At 39.5% G+C, this 19,611-nt stretch overlaps 1 protein-coding gene across 1 annotated transcript; it reads left to right on the top strand.

Annotated features, from left to right (window-relative positions):
* Nucleotides 1-18,206: 18,206 nt before the first annotated feature.
* On the top strand, nt 18,207-19,106 carry LOC130868196 (melanoma-associated antigen 11-like). Its single transcript, XM_057760453.1, has one exon. It carries the CDS (start codon nt 18,207-18,209, stop codon nt 19,104-19,106), a length of 900 nt encoding a protein of 299 aa, XP_057616436.1.
* Nucleotides 19,107-19,611: the final 505 nt, after the last annotated feature.

The raw sequence follows: 19,611 nt of genomic DNA, 5'->3' as shown, positions 1-19,611 counted from the left end.
GCATTGATACCAAAAGAGTGGGCACAGACATTGGTGGCTTTGAATTGCAAGTAAAGAAAACAACTGATATTTTGAAACTAACCCAGACAACCTGGCTCTGTGTCCTCAAAAAGTCTTTGTAGCAGTATTCAGAGATGACTCCAGGCAGTAGAATCACATTGTTGACAAAAGCATAGCTTCTCAGCTGCCTGGGCCAGTGTTTTGCAGGAAAGGTCAGAGTGCAGTGTTGTTATCTACTGAAGGCCTGAGCAGATGTTGAGTTGTGCAAAGGCAAATGCTGGAGACAAGTATTATCACATAGAAAAGAAGATAAGAGCTAGCTTCTTGCCCATATGGCTCCAAGCAGGCCAGGGTCTAAAAATGGATGGCATTTTTAAGAAAATCACAAAAATCAGACAAAAGAAAGTTTTATCTACTGGGAGCCAATGAGTCTTGAAGTGTGCTAAGAATGATGAGTGGGCAGGTAAAATAAAACCCAGTGAGGCAGATATAGAAGGATACCCTGAATTATAAAGCCAGTGGAGGTCAATCAGTCCCTGAAGAATGTCAATCATGTCAGTACTCATTGCTGACACTAAAGATGCTCTATCCTTGAGGTTGTACCCATATTTCACCCCCAGTCAACAGGTTAACTTCTGATCATATATAAAACCACAAGTTTTATGCCACTATCTACAAACAAGCTTTCAGTTGAACTTCTTTCCTACCATTCCATCAATGAAAATGTATTTATTACCTAGTCACCTTCTTTGACCATGTGGTCACAAATACGCTGGCTGTAAGTGATGGTATGAGCTATACTTCTGGCCTCTCTTTCTGGCTTATTGCTAGCAATACCAATGATTTCCATGGCAATAAGGGTAAAGTGAAGACTCTCTGCAAATTCCTATCCCATGACCACAGGTCTTCTCCCTCTTTTCTCATCAGTCCAAAGTTTTAGTTTTATGTGTTTTTTGTTTGTTATTTTTTTGAGACAGGGCTTCTATGTGCAACTGTCCTAGCTTACCTAGAATTTGCTTTGCAGACCAGGCTGGTCTTGAATTCACAGATCCTCCTACCTCTGCCTCCTGAGTGCTGAGATTAAAGGCATGTGCCACCACTTCCTGGCAATGTTATGGTTTTGAGAGCCAGAAAAATACAACCATTTGTTTTTCAATATCCACCACAGTAAAGCTATTTAAAATACAGATAGAGTTGACATAAGGTGGTGAATGCTATCAATATTCTCTCAGAATTTTGAGTAAGCATAGTTAAAAGCCTGACTATCTGTGAGGCATTGATAGCTGGTACTTCTGAATAGATGTTGAAGAAATTACTTAGAGTAGAAAATAAAAAAACACTTTTTAGTCAAAAAAGTTTAGTAAAGTAAACTGAGGCATTTTAGTGTATTACAGAGTTTCAGAGACAGTGTTAGTTCCAATAATAAACTACTATATGGTTTACAGTTTCATTAAACTAGAAGTCCTGAATCCATAAAACATTCACTTTCAGACTTCCAATGCTAGAATATCTTTGAAAAAACAAACTTGCTTTTTGTTATTTAGCATTATGTGATAGAAGTGGCATTGTATATAGATGGTCAATGCAACAGAAAAAAAGCTTAAACTAACATATCTTTACCAAATCTGAAACCTCAGTATCAATTTGACCTCTATTTATTCATTAGTAGCAATCATGAAAGTCAGCTAATTCTGCCATGGAGCAATCTTTGGAATCGTGTCAGTTTCTTTCATATTTCTTTGTTGTCACTGCTTGATCTCTGGCTATTACCTCTCAAATTTGTCCTTTTGTCCTCAGTTATAAACAGGACTTCTTATAAAAATTAAACATGAATTTTTGTTTTTTGAGTCAGGGTTTCTCTGTAGCTTTGGAGCCTATTATATGAGGCTGGCCTCTAACTCACAGAGATCAACCTGCCTCTGCCTCCCGAGTGCTGAGATTAAAGGCCTGCACCATCACCTGACCTTAAACATGAAATTTTGTCCTGTCATTCCAAGACCATCTACAATGAAGCCCAAAAACTCTCCTTTCCAGAAACATCCCTTATGCCCCCATTAACTTATAGGGCATCAACAAGGGCCATTCAACTACCTTTTTTGAAAACATAAGGAACATTAATTCCCTACTGATTTTATTCACAGTACTTTCTCAGCCTTTTGTAGTCTTTCACCTTTTCAACTTTATGTCACCCATTTCTTGCCAATCAAAGCCTACTCAACTATATCAGTGACCTTCTCTGACCCCAAAGAAAGAATTAACCAATTCCTCCTCTAAACTCCCACAGACCTTTAATTATACTTTTGTCTGATGATACTAGGAGATACTATCCTTAAAGGGGAAAAGAAGAATCAAATGTGTATTTAAATTTCAGTACTTTTACAAAATTTATGTGTGTGACTTTAAACATTTAGTCCCTCTATGACTGAACTTATTTCACAGTGAACAATATTCTCTTCATCTGTCTGTCTGTGTATTTGTCTGTCTATCTGTGAGACTGGTTGTCTGTCTATCTCTACAACGTAAGTATCCAGATATTAAATACATATTTGTTAAATGTATTAAAATGAACTATATTCTTAAATAATGACTTTCAGATGTAATGATTTGCTCTGTTTAATAGTCATATTCCTCTCACAGAATCAATCTATGCTGAACAAATGAAAGAAATGCAATCACTCCTTACAGCCATTCCAGCTAATTCAGTATTTACAAACTTTGCCTTTGTCATAATCAATGCCACCATTTCTAACTTCACCCTGAAGTATTCTTCCTAAAGAACCTTTATTTCAAAGAGATAAAAGTATATTATTACACTAATAATTCTACCTTATATTTAAAACCTACTGGGGAAACAAGTGGAGAATTTCTTCTTTTAAAGCAAAATCCTTTCCCACAATTGTCTCTGGCATCATTTCAGCAGGGACTGTAACAGTGAAGATAGAGATCTCTGACTCTGCAGATCAGAAATGCCAGACATACCTGCTGGCAGCTGTGGAAAGTATAAGCACTTAGCCTCTCACTTAGATAGCTGCTCAAGATTATCAGCAAGAGTAAATAAATACAAGAGGCAAAAAGCCCATTTACAATTAACTCTAATATTCATCATCTAATGTGTATTACAATGCCAAAGAAGTAGTAGTACCTGTTACCAAAATCATTTCTAGTTTTGAAAAAAAATGGATACTTAGTTAATCCAAATACCTCATTAAATAAAAAAAAAATCAAAACAATGCCCATGCTTCCTGAAAAGAATATAGCATTTATCTAAGAAAAATACCCTCTCAGAATTGATTCTAAAATATTAGTCCAAGATTATAAAACATTAAATCATTTATTTACAATTTTTTACTCCTATAATAACACAAACATGGAAATAAATAAGTAATAATGTAATGATTGATTTAAAACGGTAACATTATCATTCTGGATATAAGTTAATTTATGTAAACAAGCAATGATATTTACTAATTGTTCAAGAGAGTAAATGTCTATGTACATGCATATTTTACATTTATCACCAAGAGCTCATTTTCTTCATAAGCTTTCTTTGCTTTTAATCTCTCTTTAAAAGTTGGCATTTCTAGATGGGGGAAAATTTAGTAGGGGAAAGAAAGAGAGCAATCATAAAATATTTTTCATTCCTCTCTGTCCTAAAGTTATATGAGAGGTGCAATAACTAATTAATGGTGATGTGAAATGCCAGATGTTGCAAAAAACTTAGAAAATCTCATTCCATAATGTCTCATAAAGGTGTATATCAACCATTAACACAGCACCAAGTGAATATGTCATTGAGTGTCTATTATTTCCTCCATTTTGCATATCAATCAATAGAGGCTCAGCTTAATTTCTTCAGTTGAGAAATATATATATATATATGGAAAGAGAAAATCTTGGAAGTATCTGTGTGAAAATTGAGGAGGTAGGAGAAGAAACATACAAGCAAGCAAATTAAGGATAAAAGTCTACAAAATGTTATACTTGTTTTGAGAGTATATTTATAGATCAGTCAACATTTTCCCCACAGAAATTTTTCTGTTTTGAAATTATGTCGTGGGATATTTGTACACAGTGTGAAGGCATATTGCTGTGATTGGTATAATAAAAATCTGACTGACCAATAGAAATCAGGAGGTATTGAGGGGACTTCCAGGCAGAGAGAGTAAGTAGAAGGAGGAATCTAGGCAAGTGAAGGAAATGACAAGGAGACACAGAGAACAAACAGGAGGTACAAGTTGGAAGAGAGGTAATGCCATGTGGCAGGATGTAGATTAATATAAATGGGTTACTTTAAGTTGTAACAACTAGTTAAGAACAAGTCTAAGCTATAGGCCAAACTTTCATAATTAATAATAAATTTCTGTGTCATTATTTGTGGACTAGCATCTGACAAGAAACTCTGTCTACGTTTTTTTTTTTTATGTGTGTAGCTGAGAGGTATTTCTATAGGTTATAAGTCTTATGGATTCATTTGTATAGTAAGAAAGGCAATTCTTTGGGTGAGGTGCAGGGTGTGTGTGTGTGCATATATTTATGTTTATCAATGAGTGCAAGTATGGAGACCAAAAGTGAGCACCAGATAACTTCATCGGTCATTTATCCACCTACCTTTTTGAAACAAGATTTCTTACTAAACCTGAAGCACTCTATTTTGACAAGACTGGCTAGATAGTGGTCTACCAGAAACACTTGTCTCTGGGGCTACTGAAATTCTTTACTTCTACTCCAGCATTGGGGTTACCAAGTATGCTGCCTTTCCCAATTAATTGTGAATGTTAAGCATCTATCTTCATGCTTTACACAGCAAACACTTTAACAACTGAGCCATCTCCCAAAACAGCTTTGCTAAATCCTGATGTGTATTCTCTTATTATGGAGAATAGTGCTGCTGACACATTATGTGTATTGAGCTTAAATACTCAAAAATTTATGAATTCTGTTCTCTACACTTGTTTAAATCCACTTTAGAGGCACACAGGTAAATCAGATTCCAAAGATATTTTTTTCCTTCTGTAAAGGCCTAACTAGAAAAATGCCCATTATTGTCAGATAAATTGGGTTCTTGAAAAGGAACAGGTCTGTAGGAGAATAATGAAGGCAGAGTTGAGTAATGGAAGATACTAACCTAAGATGATGGTATAAAAATGTATACTCAGGTTCTTATTTCTGTGAGAAATAGTATATTTATGACAACTCTTGCATTTAATTGTTTCAGATATATAGTCCTTTATCATCATGGTGGGAGGCATGGTGGCATGTAGTTGACATGGTGTTCGAGAAGGAGCTGAGAGTTCTGCATCTGAATCGGCAGGCAATGAGAAGAGACAGTCACACTAGGCCTGGTATTTGAGACTGCAAAGTAACATGCTTTCTCCAACAAGGCCACACCTCCTAATAGTGCCACTTCCTATGACCAACCAACTGAATACATGAGTCTATGGGGGGCATTTCTATTCAACCTACCACAGGCAATTTGATGCAGTTTCAAGTTTTCAATGGCCTTCATGGCTGTCTTCATTAAAATCAGGGATTTTTTTGGTTTTCATGTTTCAAAATTACCTAGTTATCCAACCTCAAGGAGAGGAATAGACCCAAGACAATGAACTTATCTAGGTGATTTCCAGTGATGTAAGGACCAACAGCCTCACTCAGTGTATCTGAAAATTATATCTCTCTGCATACAGATATACATGAAAGAGTCTCTATGAATACCAATGAATGAAAAGAATTTAAGTACATTGGGATGGCTAAACAGACAAATATTGTGAAGAAAAATTTTGGAATATATGGTGTATTCTCTAGATGAACTTTAAGAGTTCTCAAGGAGGTTTAAATTGTGATGCATAAAATTTTGTGGGATAATCAGTTAATGCATTAATCTTGATAATAACCCACACTGCACATTTTTCTAAATGAATTAACAATTTACTCATAAATACGTAATGGAAATAAAATTAAAATCAACTAATCATTTTTGTTCATATGGAATCATTGCAGGATATTCATTTTTCCCAAGGGTAAGTTTTGTTTTTACTAGATTTCTTACAAGATTGCTTGGTCTTGACACAAATACTACGATGTTATTCTTTGGTTCCAGTAAACCTGCTTCTCAATGAATCTTTATTCCATGTTTTAAAAGCATTTTCTGAGATCATGTTCAGTTACGAAAATAAAATACTTTCTAACATCTTGATTGTGGTCATTGTATGACACAGATGTCTTTACTAGGACACTGTCAATGGGGGAAAAACTGCATTTAGCACAGTGGATCAGAATGTGGGCTCACCCAAAGCATTGCTCTTTAGGGAAATTCAAGTAAAAAGATCCACATCAAGGGCCTATCCCTAAATAAAAGGTAAAAATCTATGTTTTTTCTGACCTCTGGTCTCATTTTTGGAAAACCTTTACTTCAAATTTTCCTTGACTAGGTGTTCTTTTTAATTTTAGATAAATACTTCACACTGTGCTGAGAAGGGCACCTCAGGGCACCACAGCTGTATCAGCACTGCCTTACAGACACATTAGTGAGAGTCTAAAAAGTCTTCACCAGCACAGCAAATGTGGAGATGAATGGGTTCAAAGATCTAGACTTCCAATTCAGCTATACAAGGTTGAAAGATGTTTTATTATGTGTTTTCTCTTCAGAGTTCTGGTGCTATGAAAACTAAAGTACACAGTATCTTCTAATCTGAGGAAGCTGTTAAATAAATGTCTTAAAGCTTTCTAACATTTCTCTGTGCTAGAATGGGGGGTGTGAAAAGAAATTGTATTTGTGATCCTGTTATACCAATTGCTAACTGTAACTTTGCTGGTGTTACTTAAGCCTCCTGAGCCTCAGTTCTCTCAGCTTCAAGAAGGAAATCACTGTGAATGAGATCAGACATAATACTTAAAGAAATCTGGCTCACAATATGACTGTGTTTGTTCATTGTTATTTTCTCCACTTCTTCATTGTTAATTCATCTATTCTTTCTTCTAAACCTGTCTCTCCACTTTTCATTCACTACACTAAGATATTGTAATCAACCTTACTGCTAAACCTAATGAATATATTGCAGTCCCTATCTAATATTTCCAGTTGTTAACATTTGACAGCTTTGGCCACTCCATCCTTCTAAAGTCTATTTACTTTGGCTCTACTGATAGTTCATTAGTCATAACTATGTGTCAAGCAGTTTTCTAAGTATGTTACATATAAACCTCTATAAATGTAATATTTATAGTGTCTTAGCTACACAGGTGAGATAATTATTCTCAAAGACATTTTTTTTTATATTTGGTAACAGAGCTAAGGACGGATAGAACTGGGATTCAAGAGGAAGCATGACATTCCTCAAAATACTGTCTTACACTGGATTTTTATTTCACTCTACAAGTTTGACTAGTTTGCTCCTACTTGGCTGTTGTGTTTTTTTTGTGGTATACCATTTTTATTTATTTAGGTGACTGAATTATAAATTCATCCAACATTGTAATTATATATGTGTATATATATAATACTAAAGCAATATTGTATATGTATGTATATACTAAATATATATTTTAATAAGTATATATGCATATATATGTATATCCTAAAGTAATGTTACATAGGCATTTTAGACTCTGATTTATTAAATAGTAGGTCAAGATCTATTTAAGTTATATAAATGATAGTGAAAGTCATAAAAATAGGGACAATTATAAGTGTTCCTAAATTACAGCAATCAAAGTTAAATTAATTCAAAGAAACTATGTAATGAATCTGACACATTTTCTGTTTGAGCTTACACATGTTGCATTACAAGATGTCATTGCAGGCTTGGCTCTGAACATACAACATGTGCACTTTGCACTATGCACTCTGTCTCAACATACAACACTAATAAATGCTATCTGAATGTTGCCATATTTGAGAATATTATATATTAGTAATTACAGTGGTTTTATTGAAAATGTAAATTTTATGCTCATACAGAAATGACATAATATGCTTATAGAAATGAAGGCTTTGAATCAATTTTTCTACTATCATTGCTCAGCACATAAGGACAAAATTTGAATACCCTTGAATTATAATGTGTTAGAATGCATAGTCATTTGAGTGAAAAGATACTCCCCATAGGCACAGGTTTTTGAATACTTGTTCCCCAGTTGGTGGCACTGTTTGTGGAGCATATGGAGTCTTTAAGGCATATGGCCTTGATAGAGGAACTGCACCATTGAGGTTAGACTGTCTGTTTCATTAAGGAGAAGCTCCCTAGTCTAGATTTGGAATAGGAAGGTACTCTCAGAGCAAGACCTCACCCAGCTTAAATTCCAATTTATAAAAGAGAGCTTAAGGGGTTTTCAACAATTACATACAAAGGCTGCTGATCATTTGGTTTAAGGGCTAAGGCTCCACCCAAAGCTGGATGGAGTCTAACTTGATAGTATTAAGCATGTGGCATTGATTTTTGAGACATGAAAGATGAAAGAGTAAGAATATTATGTGTTCTTCGTCCATAGATTTAGAGAGCAGTTGAGACCAGGGAACAAGAAAAGGGGAATACCTTACAAAGCCACGATTGGCCATTGTGTGGAGCTGTGAAAGTAAAGCCTTTGTTCAGGTGGAGACCCCAAGATGTTGCTGATGCCAGAGTCAGCAGACATCTGTCAAAGATAGCTTCTCACACTGCATAAAAGGAGCCAAAGAGAGAAATGTAAGCTGCGTATGACAAAGCAAGATGAGTGCAATCATCTGATATCTGAAACTAAACCCCCATCACTGGTCAAGGAACCCTGGTGTTTGCCCTACTGGTTTTTGTCTTTGTTTTGATCCCTTATTTCCTTGCTTTATAATAGAAATATATATATTCTATGTCATTGTGTATTAGAAGTATGTAATTTGCTTTTTAATTTGCTGAGAATTCAGTGTAAAAGGATTGCCTTTGGTCTTAGAAGACACTATGGACTTTTAAACACTGTTGAGGCTATGAAAGTCTAAGTATCTTCTGAAGTTGAGTTAAATGCACTTTGCAGTCGGATATAGGCATTAGACTCTGGGTCTCAGGGAGAGGAATATTATAGTTTGAGAAAGATATCCCTATATTCTTGGAAATATGAATAGTTGTTCTAGAGTTGTAGATACTGCATAGGTTTAGGAGATGAAACCTTGCTCATGAAAGTGTGTCACTGAAGGCATGCTTTCGGGTTTTGAAATCCATAGGTGGCCTCTAGTGTCTTCTCTTGGTTTTGGCTTGTGGTTCTGGATATAAGCTCTCAGCTTGCTACTCCAGTTGATGTGCCTGCCTACTGCCATGTATCTATACCATAATGGTGATAGGGTCTTAGTCCTCTGTAGCCATAAGCCCAAATAAACCCTTTTTATTACAAGTTCCTTTGCTATGGTGTTTTATCTTAGCAACAGAGCTGCAATGAAGGCACCACCCACATTGAGTTGCGCAACCCCATTAAAACTCATTAGTTCACCAAAAGAGACTTTGGTGGTAGACTTACTTTAGATTATTTTTGGTTCCCTATTATTTGGTCATATTTCCTCAGGAATAGTGTCATACCACAACCACAGAAGGCATAAAGGCATGGACTCTTCCTGGGATCCAGGCAGTCTCAGGCTAAGACCCATACCGAAAGGCTACAACTTTCAAGCCATCCTTCCTTCCTCCAAGCCCTACTACTATCCAAAACTGCCAGTGACTCCTTTTTATTAAGACTTAATGTATAAGGGAGGAGAAAAATCCTGACCTTCTGGATAAAGTAACAAGTCCTCCAAGACACAGTCCAATATGACCACAAAAATTAGCTTTCATGTTTTCCCTATTACATTTGGTAACAGTAGTTTCTCTCAATGTCCCTGTGCTCTGTTCCCATGCTTCCTTACAGAGTCATGTACAATGATTTAGGAATCAAGGTCCGAATCTCTTCCTTTGCAATACCTATAAAAAAACATGTTCCTCCTTAAGGTCTTCTAGCTGACTTCCTGAGAATAGTCCATATCTCTTGTCTGACCTCCCTGCTGAGAAGCTGGATAACACTGCCAGCCTCCTGGATTTGTTTCCATCACTCTTCCTTACACACTGGTTCAATTTGTAGACTCAAATTCTATCAGTGTTCAACCCATACCTAAGCCATTTCCCTTGCCAATCATTTTTGTGTTCAGGAACCAACATCAAATTTCAAACCAGGCACGTCACACACCACATTTAGGGTCCTGCACTCTTATTCCTGACATAACAGGTTCAACCAGAATTCTCCAAATACTTCCAGCCCACCCCCATCTTGTCCTAGATGCCCCTTTCATTAATAACACAGCTTAAATGTCACCCTCACTGCCTCCTAGAGAGATTTAGACATTTTTGTCTAGATTCTGGTAGCATTTTTGCCCTCCACTCACACACACCTCATGTTAGGCACTTGGGAGTTACCTGAGGCTATACCTGTTTTCTCAGAATCTGTGCTAACACAGAATCTCTGGGTTCATCTCAGAAAAGAACTGTTTTGTCTTGTTTGCACAAATGTGGTTCCCTGGCCACAGTAACAGCTTAGGGAATGCTGGATCCATGAACAACTGCTCTCTCATTTATAGAGAGATACACCCAGTTCTTACCCTGAAAAGTCCCAGGAAACAAAGCACGTGGAGGTGAGGCAAGAGATCTAGTTTCCATGAAGCCTGCCGGAGTTATTAAGCATTACTTACTTAGATTCCCATCTGTGCTGTCATTGCCTAGTGAGTTCTTAGTCTGCCTAACACCTACAAGCAGTTTTAAGTCATGAGTGAGGGTTTCCTGAATGTGACCTTTCCTTCCTTCCTCCTAAGTTCTGGTAAAGAGGGAAACTACAATTTAATTAAGGTGACCCATCCTCACAGTACTTGGCTGCTAGTTTGGAAGCTCTATGATTGCTTCCTCTTGGGTCACACAGATATCCAGCTGTAGAAAGTAGCTAAAAGTAGAGGGCACACTACAGCATAGTCTCCCAATGTTTGAAGAGGGACTGATGTGTCATGTGATAGTGGAGTGCAAAGTTTTGATCAATGTGTTACAGGTATGAAAACTGAATGAATGAGTCGAATGTAGACAAGAATGAAAGGTCATTGATTTATACAGGTGCTGGCCATTCACTTCCTTCTCATAAATCCTTCAACAGTTCTTGTCTCAACAACAGCTGGACAGAATATATTCATGTAGTAACCAGTAGAGATCATTATGATTCGACATGTTTCTTTGATCAAAATTGAGGGGAAATAGAGATCAAATCACTTGCCAAACACCTATTTTTCAGAATTGAAAGAAAATAAGGACTAGATAATGCTAAGGAAAAAAATTGCCCTGAATCCTGTGTTGGCAGAAAAGCTGAAAACGTGATCCCCAGGACAGGAAATGTAAATTCCATTCAGTTATTCATGGAAGCAAGTGTTTCCAAAGATATGATGTAGGGGCTGCTTCCTGCATCTTCAACTGGATGAAAGGATGGCAGTAGAGAGCAAAAGGCATCCTCTAACATAGCCCAGAGGTGAGTGTTTTAAGGGGACTTCTGTCAGTATTGGAGAAGATTTTCCTGCATCTGTGCTCAAATGTGTTCTATTGTGGTTATGAAGCTCCAGGGCCACAGTTTTTCTGCTTAGTATGTTTGTCAACATTGTTTCAGAGTTTCCTGCACTGACATAGGTTCAATTTCAAATGATGCAGAACAATTCTCCAGTGACTAACAGTTTGCTTCTGGTAGAGAAACTGAACATACAACAAATGAAACAGTTTTATATAGTTAGTGTGGTCCGTGGAGAAATCAAAAAGTACAGGGTATTGTTGGTGTGGTGGTAGAGGGACACTAGGTGCTTTGTATGGTCATGAAACCACATTCTCAGGAGTTGTTAAGCTTCAACTTGAATATTAGAAGGCAAGAATCCTTACTAAGTTCTGGAAGGAAATATTAGTCAAAACAGGATGAATTATAAGACATTCTTGAGGAAAAAAGCTTGTGCAAAAAAAAGAGCAGGAAGGAAGTCTAAGAATCTGGGATGAAACAGTATTGTCACAGTTGTACAAGGGCTCTTTTCTATGGCTTGCTTCTAGAGAAAAAAAAAACATTTGTACATGAAAACCCCAAAGTGGGGAAATAACCAAAGTCTACTGGGATTAAACTAGTGTGGGACACAGAATGAAATATGCTAACTCAGGGTAGACTTGGGCATGCTTTCTGATGAGGTGGACACTGAGTGTGGCCGCATAGACTTATGGAAGTGAATATATTAATGAAAGTTCAGCATATGGAACAGAAGGAGCCTGGGCACTTGCAAGAGCCAAAAGATATCCAAGAATGGGTTGGAGAGCCTCAGCGAACATAAACTAACACTGAATAATTTGGTTATAGCCATGTTTTCCAGACTTCACAAAATGGGTTTAGAAATACATTTTATCCTCTCTCTCCTACATCACTATTTGTGGACTGTGAGAGTGGGAGCCAAGCTCTAAGGTCTATGGTGTACTGAGGGCCTGAGTCCTTTCAGAGTGAAGGTGAGTGCTTGAGGATAGCCTGAGAAAGTCCCACTCCAGATAAAGCTACCAAATAATGGAAGTGCATGTTTGGTAAGCCTGCCACATACCTGGGATTCCCTTCTATGAATAGCCCACTTAGCCTTTCTGTCTGCAGGGAACTAGATGTTGAGTTTCATAGATTGGAGAGTTCCAGAGTCATCTGAAGTTAAGGTGAGGGTTTAGGCTGGACTGCAAAACTTCTGTTCTACATGGAGGGACATTAATTAATGTCACTGATCCCCTGTGGTAAGTGTGACATCAAATTGTGACCCATTGTGTGCATAAGCTCCCATCTCCTATTTCCACCCCAGTATTCTGTGAATAATAGATACCTTCCAAAATTCCTAAAGTGGAGAGGGACTAGTGAGGGTGGGTTGTAGAAGCCCCATTCTAGATAGAAAGTTCTCTATCAAAGGGACTGACTAACCAGAAGAAACAGTCACTTGATGTTTGTTTATGAATCTTCCTCAGAAAATTTAGGGAAGTTTTAATTTTTGAGTAACCCTAATTTTGAGGGATCCCTCGGTGTTAACTTTAGGAATTAACCCCTCCTCACCATTCCACACCCACATATAAGGTCTTGGGATATGAGGGATTATTTTGTGATTTTCTTAGACAAGAGACAGCCATTCCCTATGGTATTTTCAGAGTGTAAAAGAGAGCTCAAGGTGGATTACAGTGGGCCTTTGAGAACAGGAGGGCCCCATAAAATTCAGTGTCATCCCCAGGGTCAGCCTAGATTTAGTTGGAATAAATGTAGAAAAATGAGACTCTCTTATTTTGTTTGCTCTGTCCTCGGAATAAGCACTGTTTTCAGTCCTGGAGGGCTAGAGAGGTGCCTGGCTTGCAGAGTAAAAGTAGGACTGAGAGTGGAATGTGGAAACTCTACTCTGGATAGCCAGACAACAGATAGTATCGTTATTCCAGGTTGATGTGCACTACTGTAAACTGGACTGACTTGTTGAGAGTATCCCTTTCATCTCCCTCAGGGGGGTGGGGAGATTCTGCTCATCGGAGCCATTTCAGTTTCCCAGAGGGAAGAGGACAACTGATTTTTTGAGTCCAGATGGAAGCTGACTGTGGATAATAGAAACCCAATCTAGATGGAGAGGGTTGAATAATCAAGCTACATTGTATTGTTTTGAGGGTATTACATAAAATCGAGGCAGTGTTGTAGCAATGAGCATGCACCCAAACTTCCGCATCTGCATCCGGGGACTTGGATGACTCAGCACCCTTTTGTGAGGTTACTGGAGGCTAGAAGATTCCTCAGTGCTGATTTGTGGAAATGATCCCCTCCCCACCGTTTCACATCCGCCTCCTGGTAGTTTAGAGACTCAGAGCCATTTTGCAAGGCTTCTGGAAGGGTGAAGTACACTCAGCGCCTTCTGCATCTGGGGACTTAGCCAATTTAGAGCCAGCACACCAGGTTTTTCTCTATCCAGGAACTTGGGAAACTCACAGCCTTTTTTGTGAGGGTTCTGGAAGAGGTAAGTACTTAGCACCTTCTTCATCTGGGGACTTAGGCAATTCAGAGCTAGCACACCGAGGAACTTGGGGGACTCAAAGCCCTTTTGTGAGCGTTCTGGAAAAGGTTAAGTACACTTAGTGCCTTCTGAATCTGAGGACTTAAGGGACTCAGTAGTCATTTTGTGAGTGTCCTGGAAGCAGGGAGTCCTTCACGCTTTCTACATCCAGGGACTTCAGAGGCTCAAGCCATTTTGTGAGGTTCCTAAAGGCGGTGTTCCAGTCAGCACTATCCACATCCGGGTACTTAGGAGGCTCAGCGCCATTTGTGAGGTTTCCAGAAGGTGGAACTCTAGTCAACGCTTTCTTCTTCCTGGTACTTAAAAGGCTCAGAGCCATTTTGTGAGGTTCTTGAAAGGGAGCTGGTCTTGCTGTGCTTTTGAAGCCCAGGTGAGAACTGAGGGTGGGCTCAAAGTCCTCTTTCAAGATTAAAAGACCCAGCCGGGCGGTGGTGGCGCACGCCTTTAATCCCAGCACTTGGGAGGCAGAGGCAGGTGGATCTCTGTGAGTTCAAGACCAGCCTGGTCTATAAGAGCTGGTTCCAGGACAGGCTCCAAAACCACAGAGAAACCCTGTCTAGAAAAAACAAAAAAAAAAAAAAAAAAAAAGATTAAAAGACCCCAAATAATGCAGTCAGACCCCTAGTGTTAGTATGACTCCAAGTGGGGCCTTTTTGTAGGTATAAGCTCATTCTTGGGAATTGCACGGCCAAGTTTTCAGGGTTATGAGGAAAAAAGTCAGTTCTTGTCCAGGATTAAAATCTGACTGGACAGTGGACTTAGAAAACTCCAATTCTGATAGAGAGTCCCACAATATTATAGCTGTACCTCTGTGATGAGCAATGTACCAAATGGGGATCCTCTTTAGTAGTAATAAACCCTTTGCTTATGTGCTCACTGGAGACAAATATAGAGAGATTCTTAGACGTCTCTTTAGATAGATAATGACTTCACTTTCACTTTCTGTGTCTACATGTGGGGGGGGCAGAGGGATCTAGATCAGTGGTTCTCAACTTAGTGTTTTGTAACCCCTTTGGAAATCAAAAGACTCTTTCACCGATGTCACCTAAAATCATGTGAAACCACAGATACTAATGTTACAATTCCTAACAGTAGTGAAATTTCAGTTATGGAGCAGCAACAAAAGTAATTTTATGGTTGGGGGTCACCATAAAAGACAAACTGTATTAAAAATATATTAAAGGGTTGTAGCATTAGGAAGGTTGAGAATATACGAACTACAACAAACTTAAGCATTAATTTGTCTGGGGTCTTCTTGGGGAACTAGTTTCTTCCTCACACTCTCCAATGAGTCAGTGTACAGGAGACTCTAGAAAGAGGAGGTACCCAGGCATCTGTCTATCAAAACGAGTGCAGGGAGTAGTTTGAGAAACCTGACTCCAGATAGATAGGCTAACATAAAAAGCTACATTGTATACTTTTGACCATACTGTTACAAACTAAGGCTGATGTGTGGGAATGAGCCCCTCCCCATCTTCAGTTACTGCCTCCTGGGATTTTGGGGGACTTAGAACCATGTGCCAAGTTCAGGGGATGCCTTGGTGATGACTTTCAACAAGTCCCTGCTCTACCCTACACACATGCATACGAGGTTTCTTGTGGGGAGATAGCTAAATTATCAATTCAGGTGAAAGCAAAAACTGCACTGCAGATACACTTTCTAGGTAGAGATTTCCCAGTCCTGGCACCGAGTGGGACCCAAATGTTGAAAAGAGATCCTTGTCCTTTAGATCATAGGTGGGCTTCCATTCTTTCCTAATTACTGGCAGGGCCAAGGAAGAGTAATAAGATTCAAGTACCCCCCCCTTTTTTTTACCCTGTAGGATGAAGGCAGAGTACTTCTGAGGCGTAAGGCCTTAGATCAGGAAAGGTACAGTATCAGGGCCCTAAAGGAGGAACAAAGATACACCTGATATTGTACAGGAAACAATTGTATATGCTCTCCCCTATAAACTGTCAGCCCATAATGGTTCTGTGGAAGACTGGAGACCAAAAATGTCATCTCTAACTTCCTGTTCAGGGATTTAAGTGGAGATCAGGTTTGTCCTGGGCCTGGATAATGGATCCAAGGGTCAGCAGGGGCCGTATGTGGAAAATTTGGAAAACCTCCAGAATCCTCAAGACAAAAGAGGAAACCTCTTCATTCTACTTCCTATATTGATAAATCCCTAGGGATCTCAAGATGGACTTTGTCCTCACTTCTTTTTCCTCCTCAGGAAGGTGAGCCCATACATTGTGTGGTATCACCAAAGCAGCAGTGGAACCATCTGAGATTACCAGAGGGAAGTGTCCAGTATCTGTCAGCAATCCAGGTAAGAAATATGATGAATGTTAGAAATATTCTTAAGAGAAGCCTCTCCACCAACACAAATAATTCCAATCAGATCAATTTAGGCTGAATAAAAGATGTCCACATTTACTGCAGCATTCCTGGGTGGCCACAAGCATGGTGAGGGGAAGAGAAAAGGGGAGGGAACCACACAAAACCCGAAGACCATGTGTTTCCTTTTCCAGCAGCAGCCTCAATAGCCTGTGGGAGTGGTCCTGACTCTCCCTGGGGAGGCCTTAGCGCTTGGGCTTTTCGGGAGGTGGAGTCCTCTGGACCAAGGCAACTCCCAGGCCAGGGGCTAGGGTGATGCTTCGAACCAAATATTCCAAGGGAAGGGGCTAAAGATGGATGCCAGGGACTGGGCTGACACTTCCAATCAGTGAGGACTAAAGGTAATAAGAAACTCTACATCTACTAACAAGGAACTGCAGTCTGTATGGCTCAGTTCCTATGCCTGGAGGGCCCTGAATGGGTGGCTAAGGTTGAGGATTTACTTTTAGTTGCATACCTTTTGGTGAGAGTTCTCTGGGAGAAGATGTACTTGATACTAGGATTAAAGTCAGTTTAGAGGAGGTAGCTAAATATGGAGATGTGAGCTGGTGACACATCTCATCCAATCCTATGTGGGATCTACCATGATGACCTCATGACCTGGGCTCATCTCTTCTGAGATATGGGTTCCCTAAGTCCACCTGAAGTTCATCTCACCTATTCTTGAGACTTTTCCTTTACATCAGACCTTATCTACCCTCAAACTCTCACCTCTTCCCTGAGTTAGTTTAAGTAAGAAAGCCACTTAATGGCCCTGAGCATATATAGTATCTACAGTACATTTTCTCTTGACTTCTGATATAGCTCTCCAAGGAGCTCCATACTGACTCATTCTGCTCTCCAGGGCTTTAATAATCTCAGGGAGGGGAGAAATGTGAACAGAATGGGAGACCTTGGTTAACGACAGGGCTTCAGGATCTGACAAGTTCTTGTAAGGACCTCAGAGGACGGTTGGAGGGAACTCCAGCCCATAGCACAAACATGGGTCCCAAAAAAGTCTTCCTTAAAACAGCACTGAAACAGCAGTGCTGTACAAGGTCATAAGTCTGAATTCCTTGTGTTATTTCCAGGCATTAGTCTAAAGAAGCTGAAAGTACTGTTAAGAACATCTTGACTCAATTAATCAGAGGGAGGATCAGGTATGTTGGTACGAAGTTGAGACATGAGGGAGACCCATCAGCCCAACACAGAGACTCAGTACCTTCCTACCCTCCTGTCGGCAGTGAGAAAACCTAGACAATTTGGGTGGATTCCCTCCCTTCACCTCCACTTCCCTCAGTGTCATAAAACATAGAGCCTAGCCTTAAGGAATACAGACATGGGGGTCACTTGGAACAACCTCTTCCTTTATGCATTTATTCAGGTGAGGCTCAAACTGGTCTCATATGTAGGAAAGTCAGGCTATATTAAATTGGGCTATCTTTTGTACTTCTTAGGACCTAGTTTAAGGACATGTGAGGCACCCTACTTCCTTTCTTTGCATCTCAGAGATACAGAACTTTTGGGTATTTGCCTCAGGCAAGATGAGCAGTGTGCCTGCAGAAACCATAGTCTTTTCCTCTTTAAGGCTTTTAAGAGTGTATGCAGCACTGTAGTCATTTGGCCTTAGAGTATCAGCCAAACCAACTCCTGCAGCAAGTTTTTTTTGAGAGCTGCCTCAGGGACAGAATTAGAGTTGCCTAACATTTTCCTTCTTTCTCAGGCTTGTAAGTCTTCATCCCTGGGACCTGAACAGTGGCCTGCCTGCTGTTGTAGAAGAAACTCAAGATGGATTCTACTGAGAACAACCAGAGCATCAACCTCCCGAATAGCCCTCAGGCCCTAGTGGAGGAAAGGGGCCTGGAGGGTGCCCAGGTCTCCATAGCTGAGGCAGGGGAGGAAGAAGCCACTGGTGCTGCCTCAGGGGATGTGTCTGCTGGTCCCCAGAGTGCTGAGAGAGCTTCCACTCCTCCCACTACCATGGGAGGGGCATCATCTGGTGAAACCTCTGACAATGAAGAAGGGGAGGTGGCTGGGCCCGAGTCTTCCCAACAGAGTATACTAAATGGAAAGATAGTTGACTTGGTGAGATTCCTGCTCATTAAGTTTCGAAGGATGGAGCTAACCACCAAGGCAGAAATGATGAATAGGGCCATGAGAGATTATGAGGAGTACTATTCTGTGATCTTTAGTAAGGCCTCTGAGTGTATGATGTTGATCTTTGGTATTGACATGATGGAGGTGGACCCTTTTGTTCATGCATATTTCCTTTTTCCTGCTTTGGGGATTACCTATGATGGGATGATGCATGGGGTTCTAGGTGTACCCAAGACAGGCCTGGTGATAATTGTACTGTGTGTCATCTTCATAGAGGACAATTGTGTCAGTGAGGAGGTGTTCTGGGATGTGATGAATAGCCTAGGCCTGTATGCTGGGGTGAATCATTTCATATTTGGGGAGCCCAAGAGCCTCATCACTGAATATTTTGTGCAGGAAGGCTATGTGGAGTACAGACAGGTGCACAACAGCTCTCCTCCTCGCTATGAGTTCCTATGGGGCCCAAGGGCATATGCTGAAACCACCAAGATGAAAGTCTTGGAATTTTATGCCAGTATTGTTAAGAAGGATCCTAGATCCTACCATGAAAAGTATGCAGAGGCGTTGAGAGAGGAGCAAGAGTGGGCCTAGGCCAAAGAAGTACAGCAGATGGCTATTCCTGCTCTGAGCAACACAAGTCTACCACACTAACCATTTTAATTCCATATTATGGCAGGCAGAGCAGAAATGTAGTGAACTGCTGTGAAAAGAGTGTGAACCATTCTTTTTTTACTATTCTGTTTATGTGACTTTAGAAGGCTCTTTAAGATTTTGCTACTTATACTACAAGGTTTATTTGCTTGAGATTTTTAAATTTACAAATGACATTAGTAATGCATTTATTGTTGATCCAGGTTAGGAGAATTTTGTTATCTTGAGAACACACAGAAATGCTTTCTAATTTGTAATATGTAACAAGATATGAAAACATTAAAGTTGAAACTTCCTGGACAATGGAAAATAAATAAAGAACAGTATGAAATAATTTTGATTGACTTACTGTTTTTACTCTTTCATTCCAGTTAATTAATTAAAATTAAAACTAAAGTAAGCTAAATGGAATCTCTTCCTAAAACCTTCACTGAGGACCTGATCT

This window comes from Chionomys nivalis, chromosome X, assembly GCF_950005125.1.
Source record: "Chionomys nivalis chromosome X, mChiNiv1.1, whole genome shotgun sequence".
Taxonomy (NCBI): domain Eukaryota; kingdom Metazoa; phylum Chordata; class Mammalia; order Rodentia; family Cricetidae; genus Chionomys; species Chionomys nivalis.
Note: the sequence above shows the minus strand (reverse complement) of the source record. Positions and strands in the feature narration are given on the sequence as shown.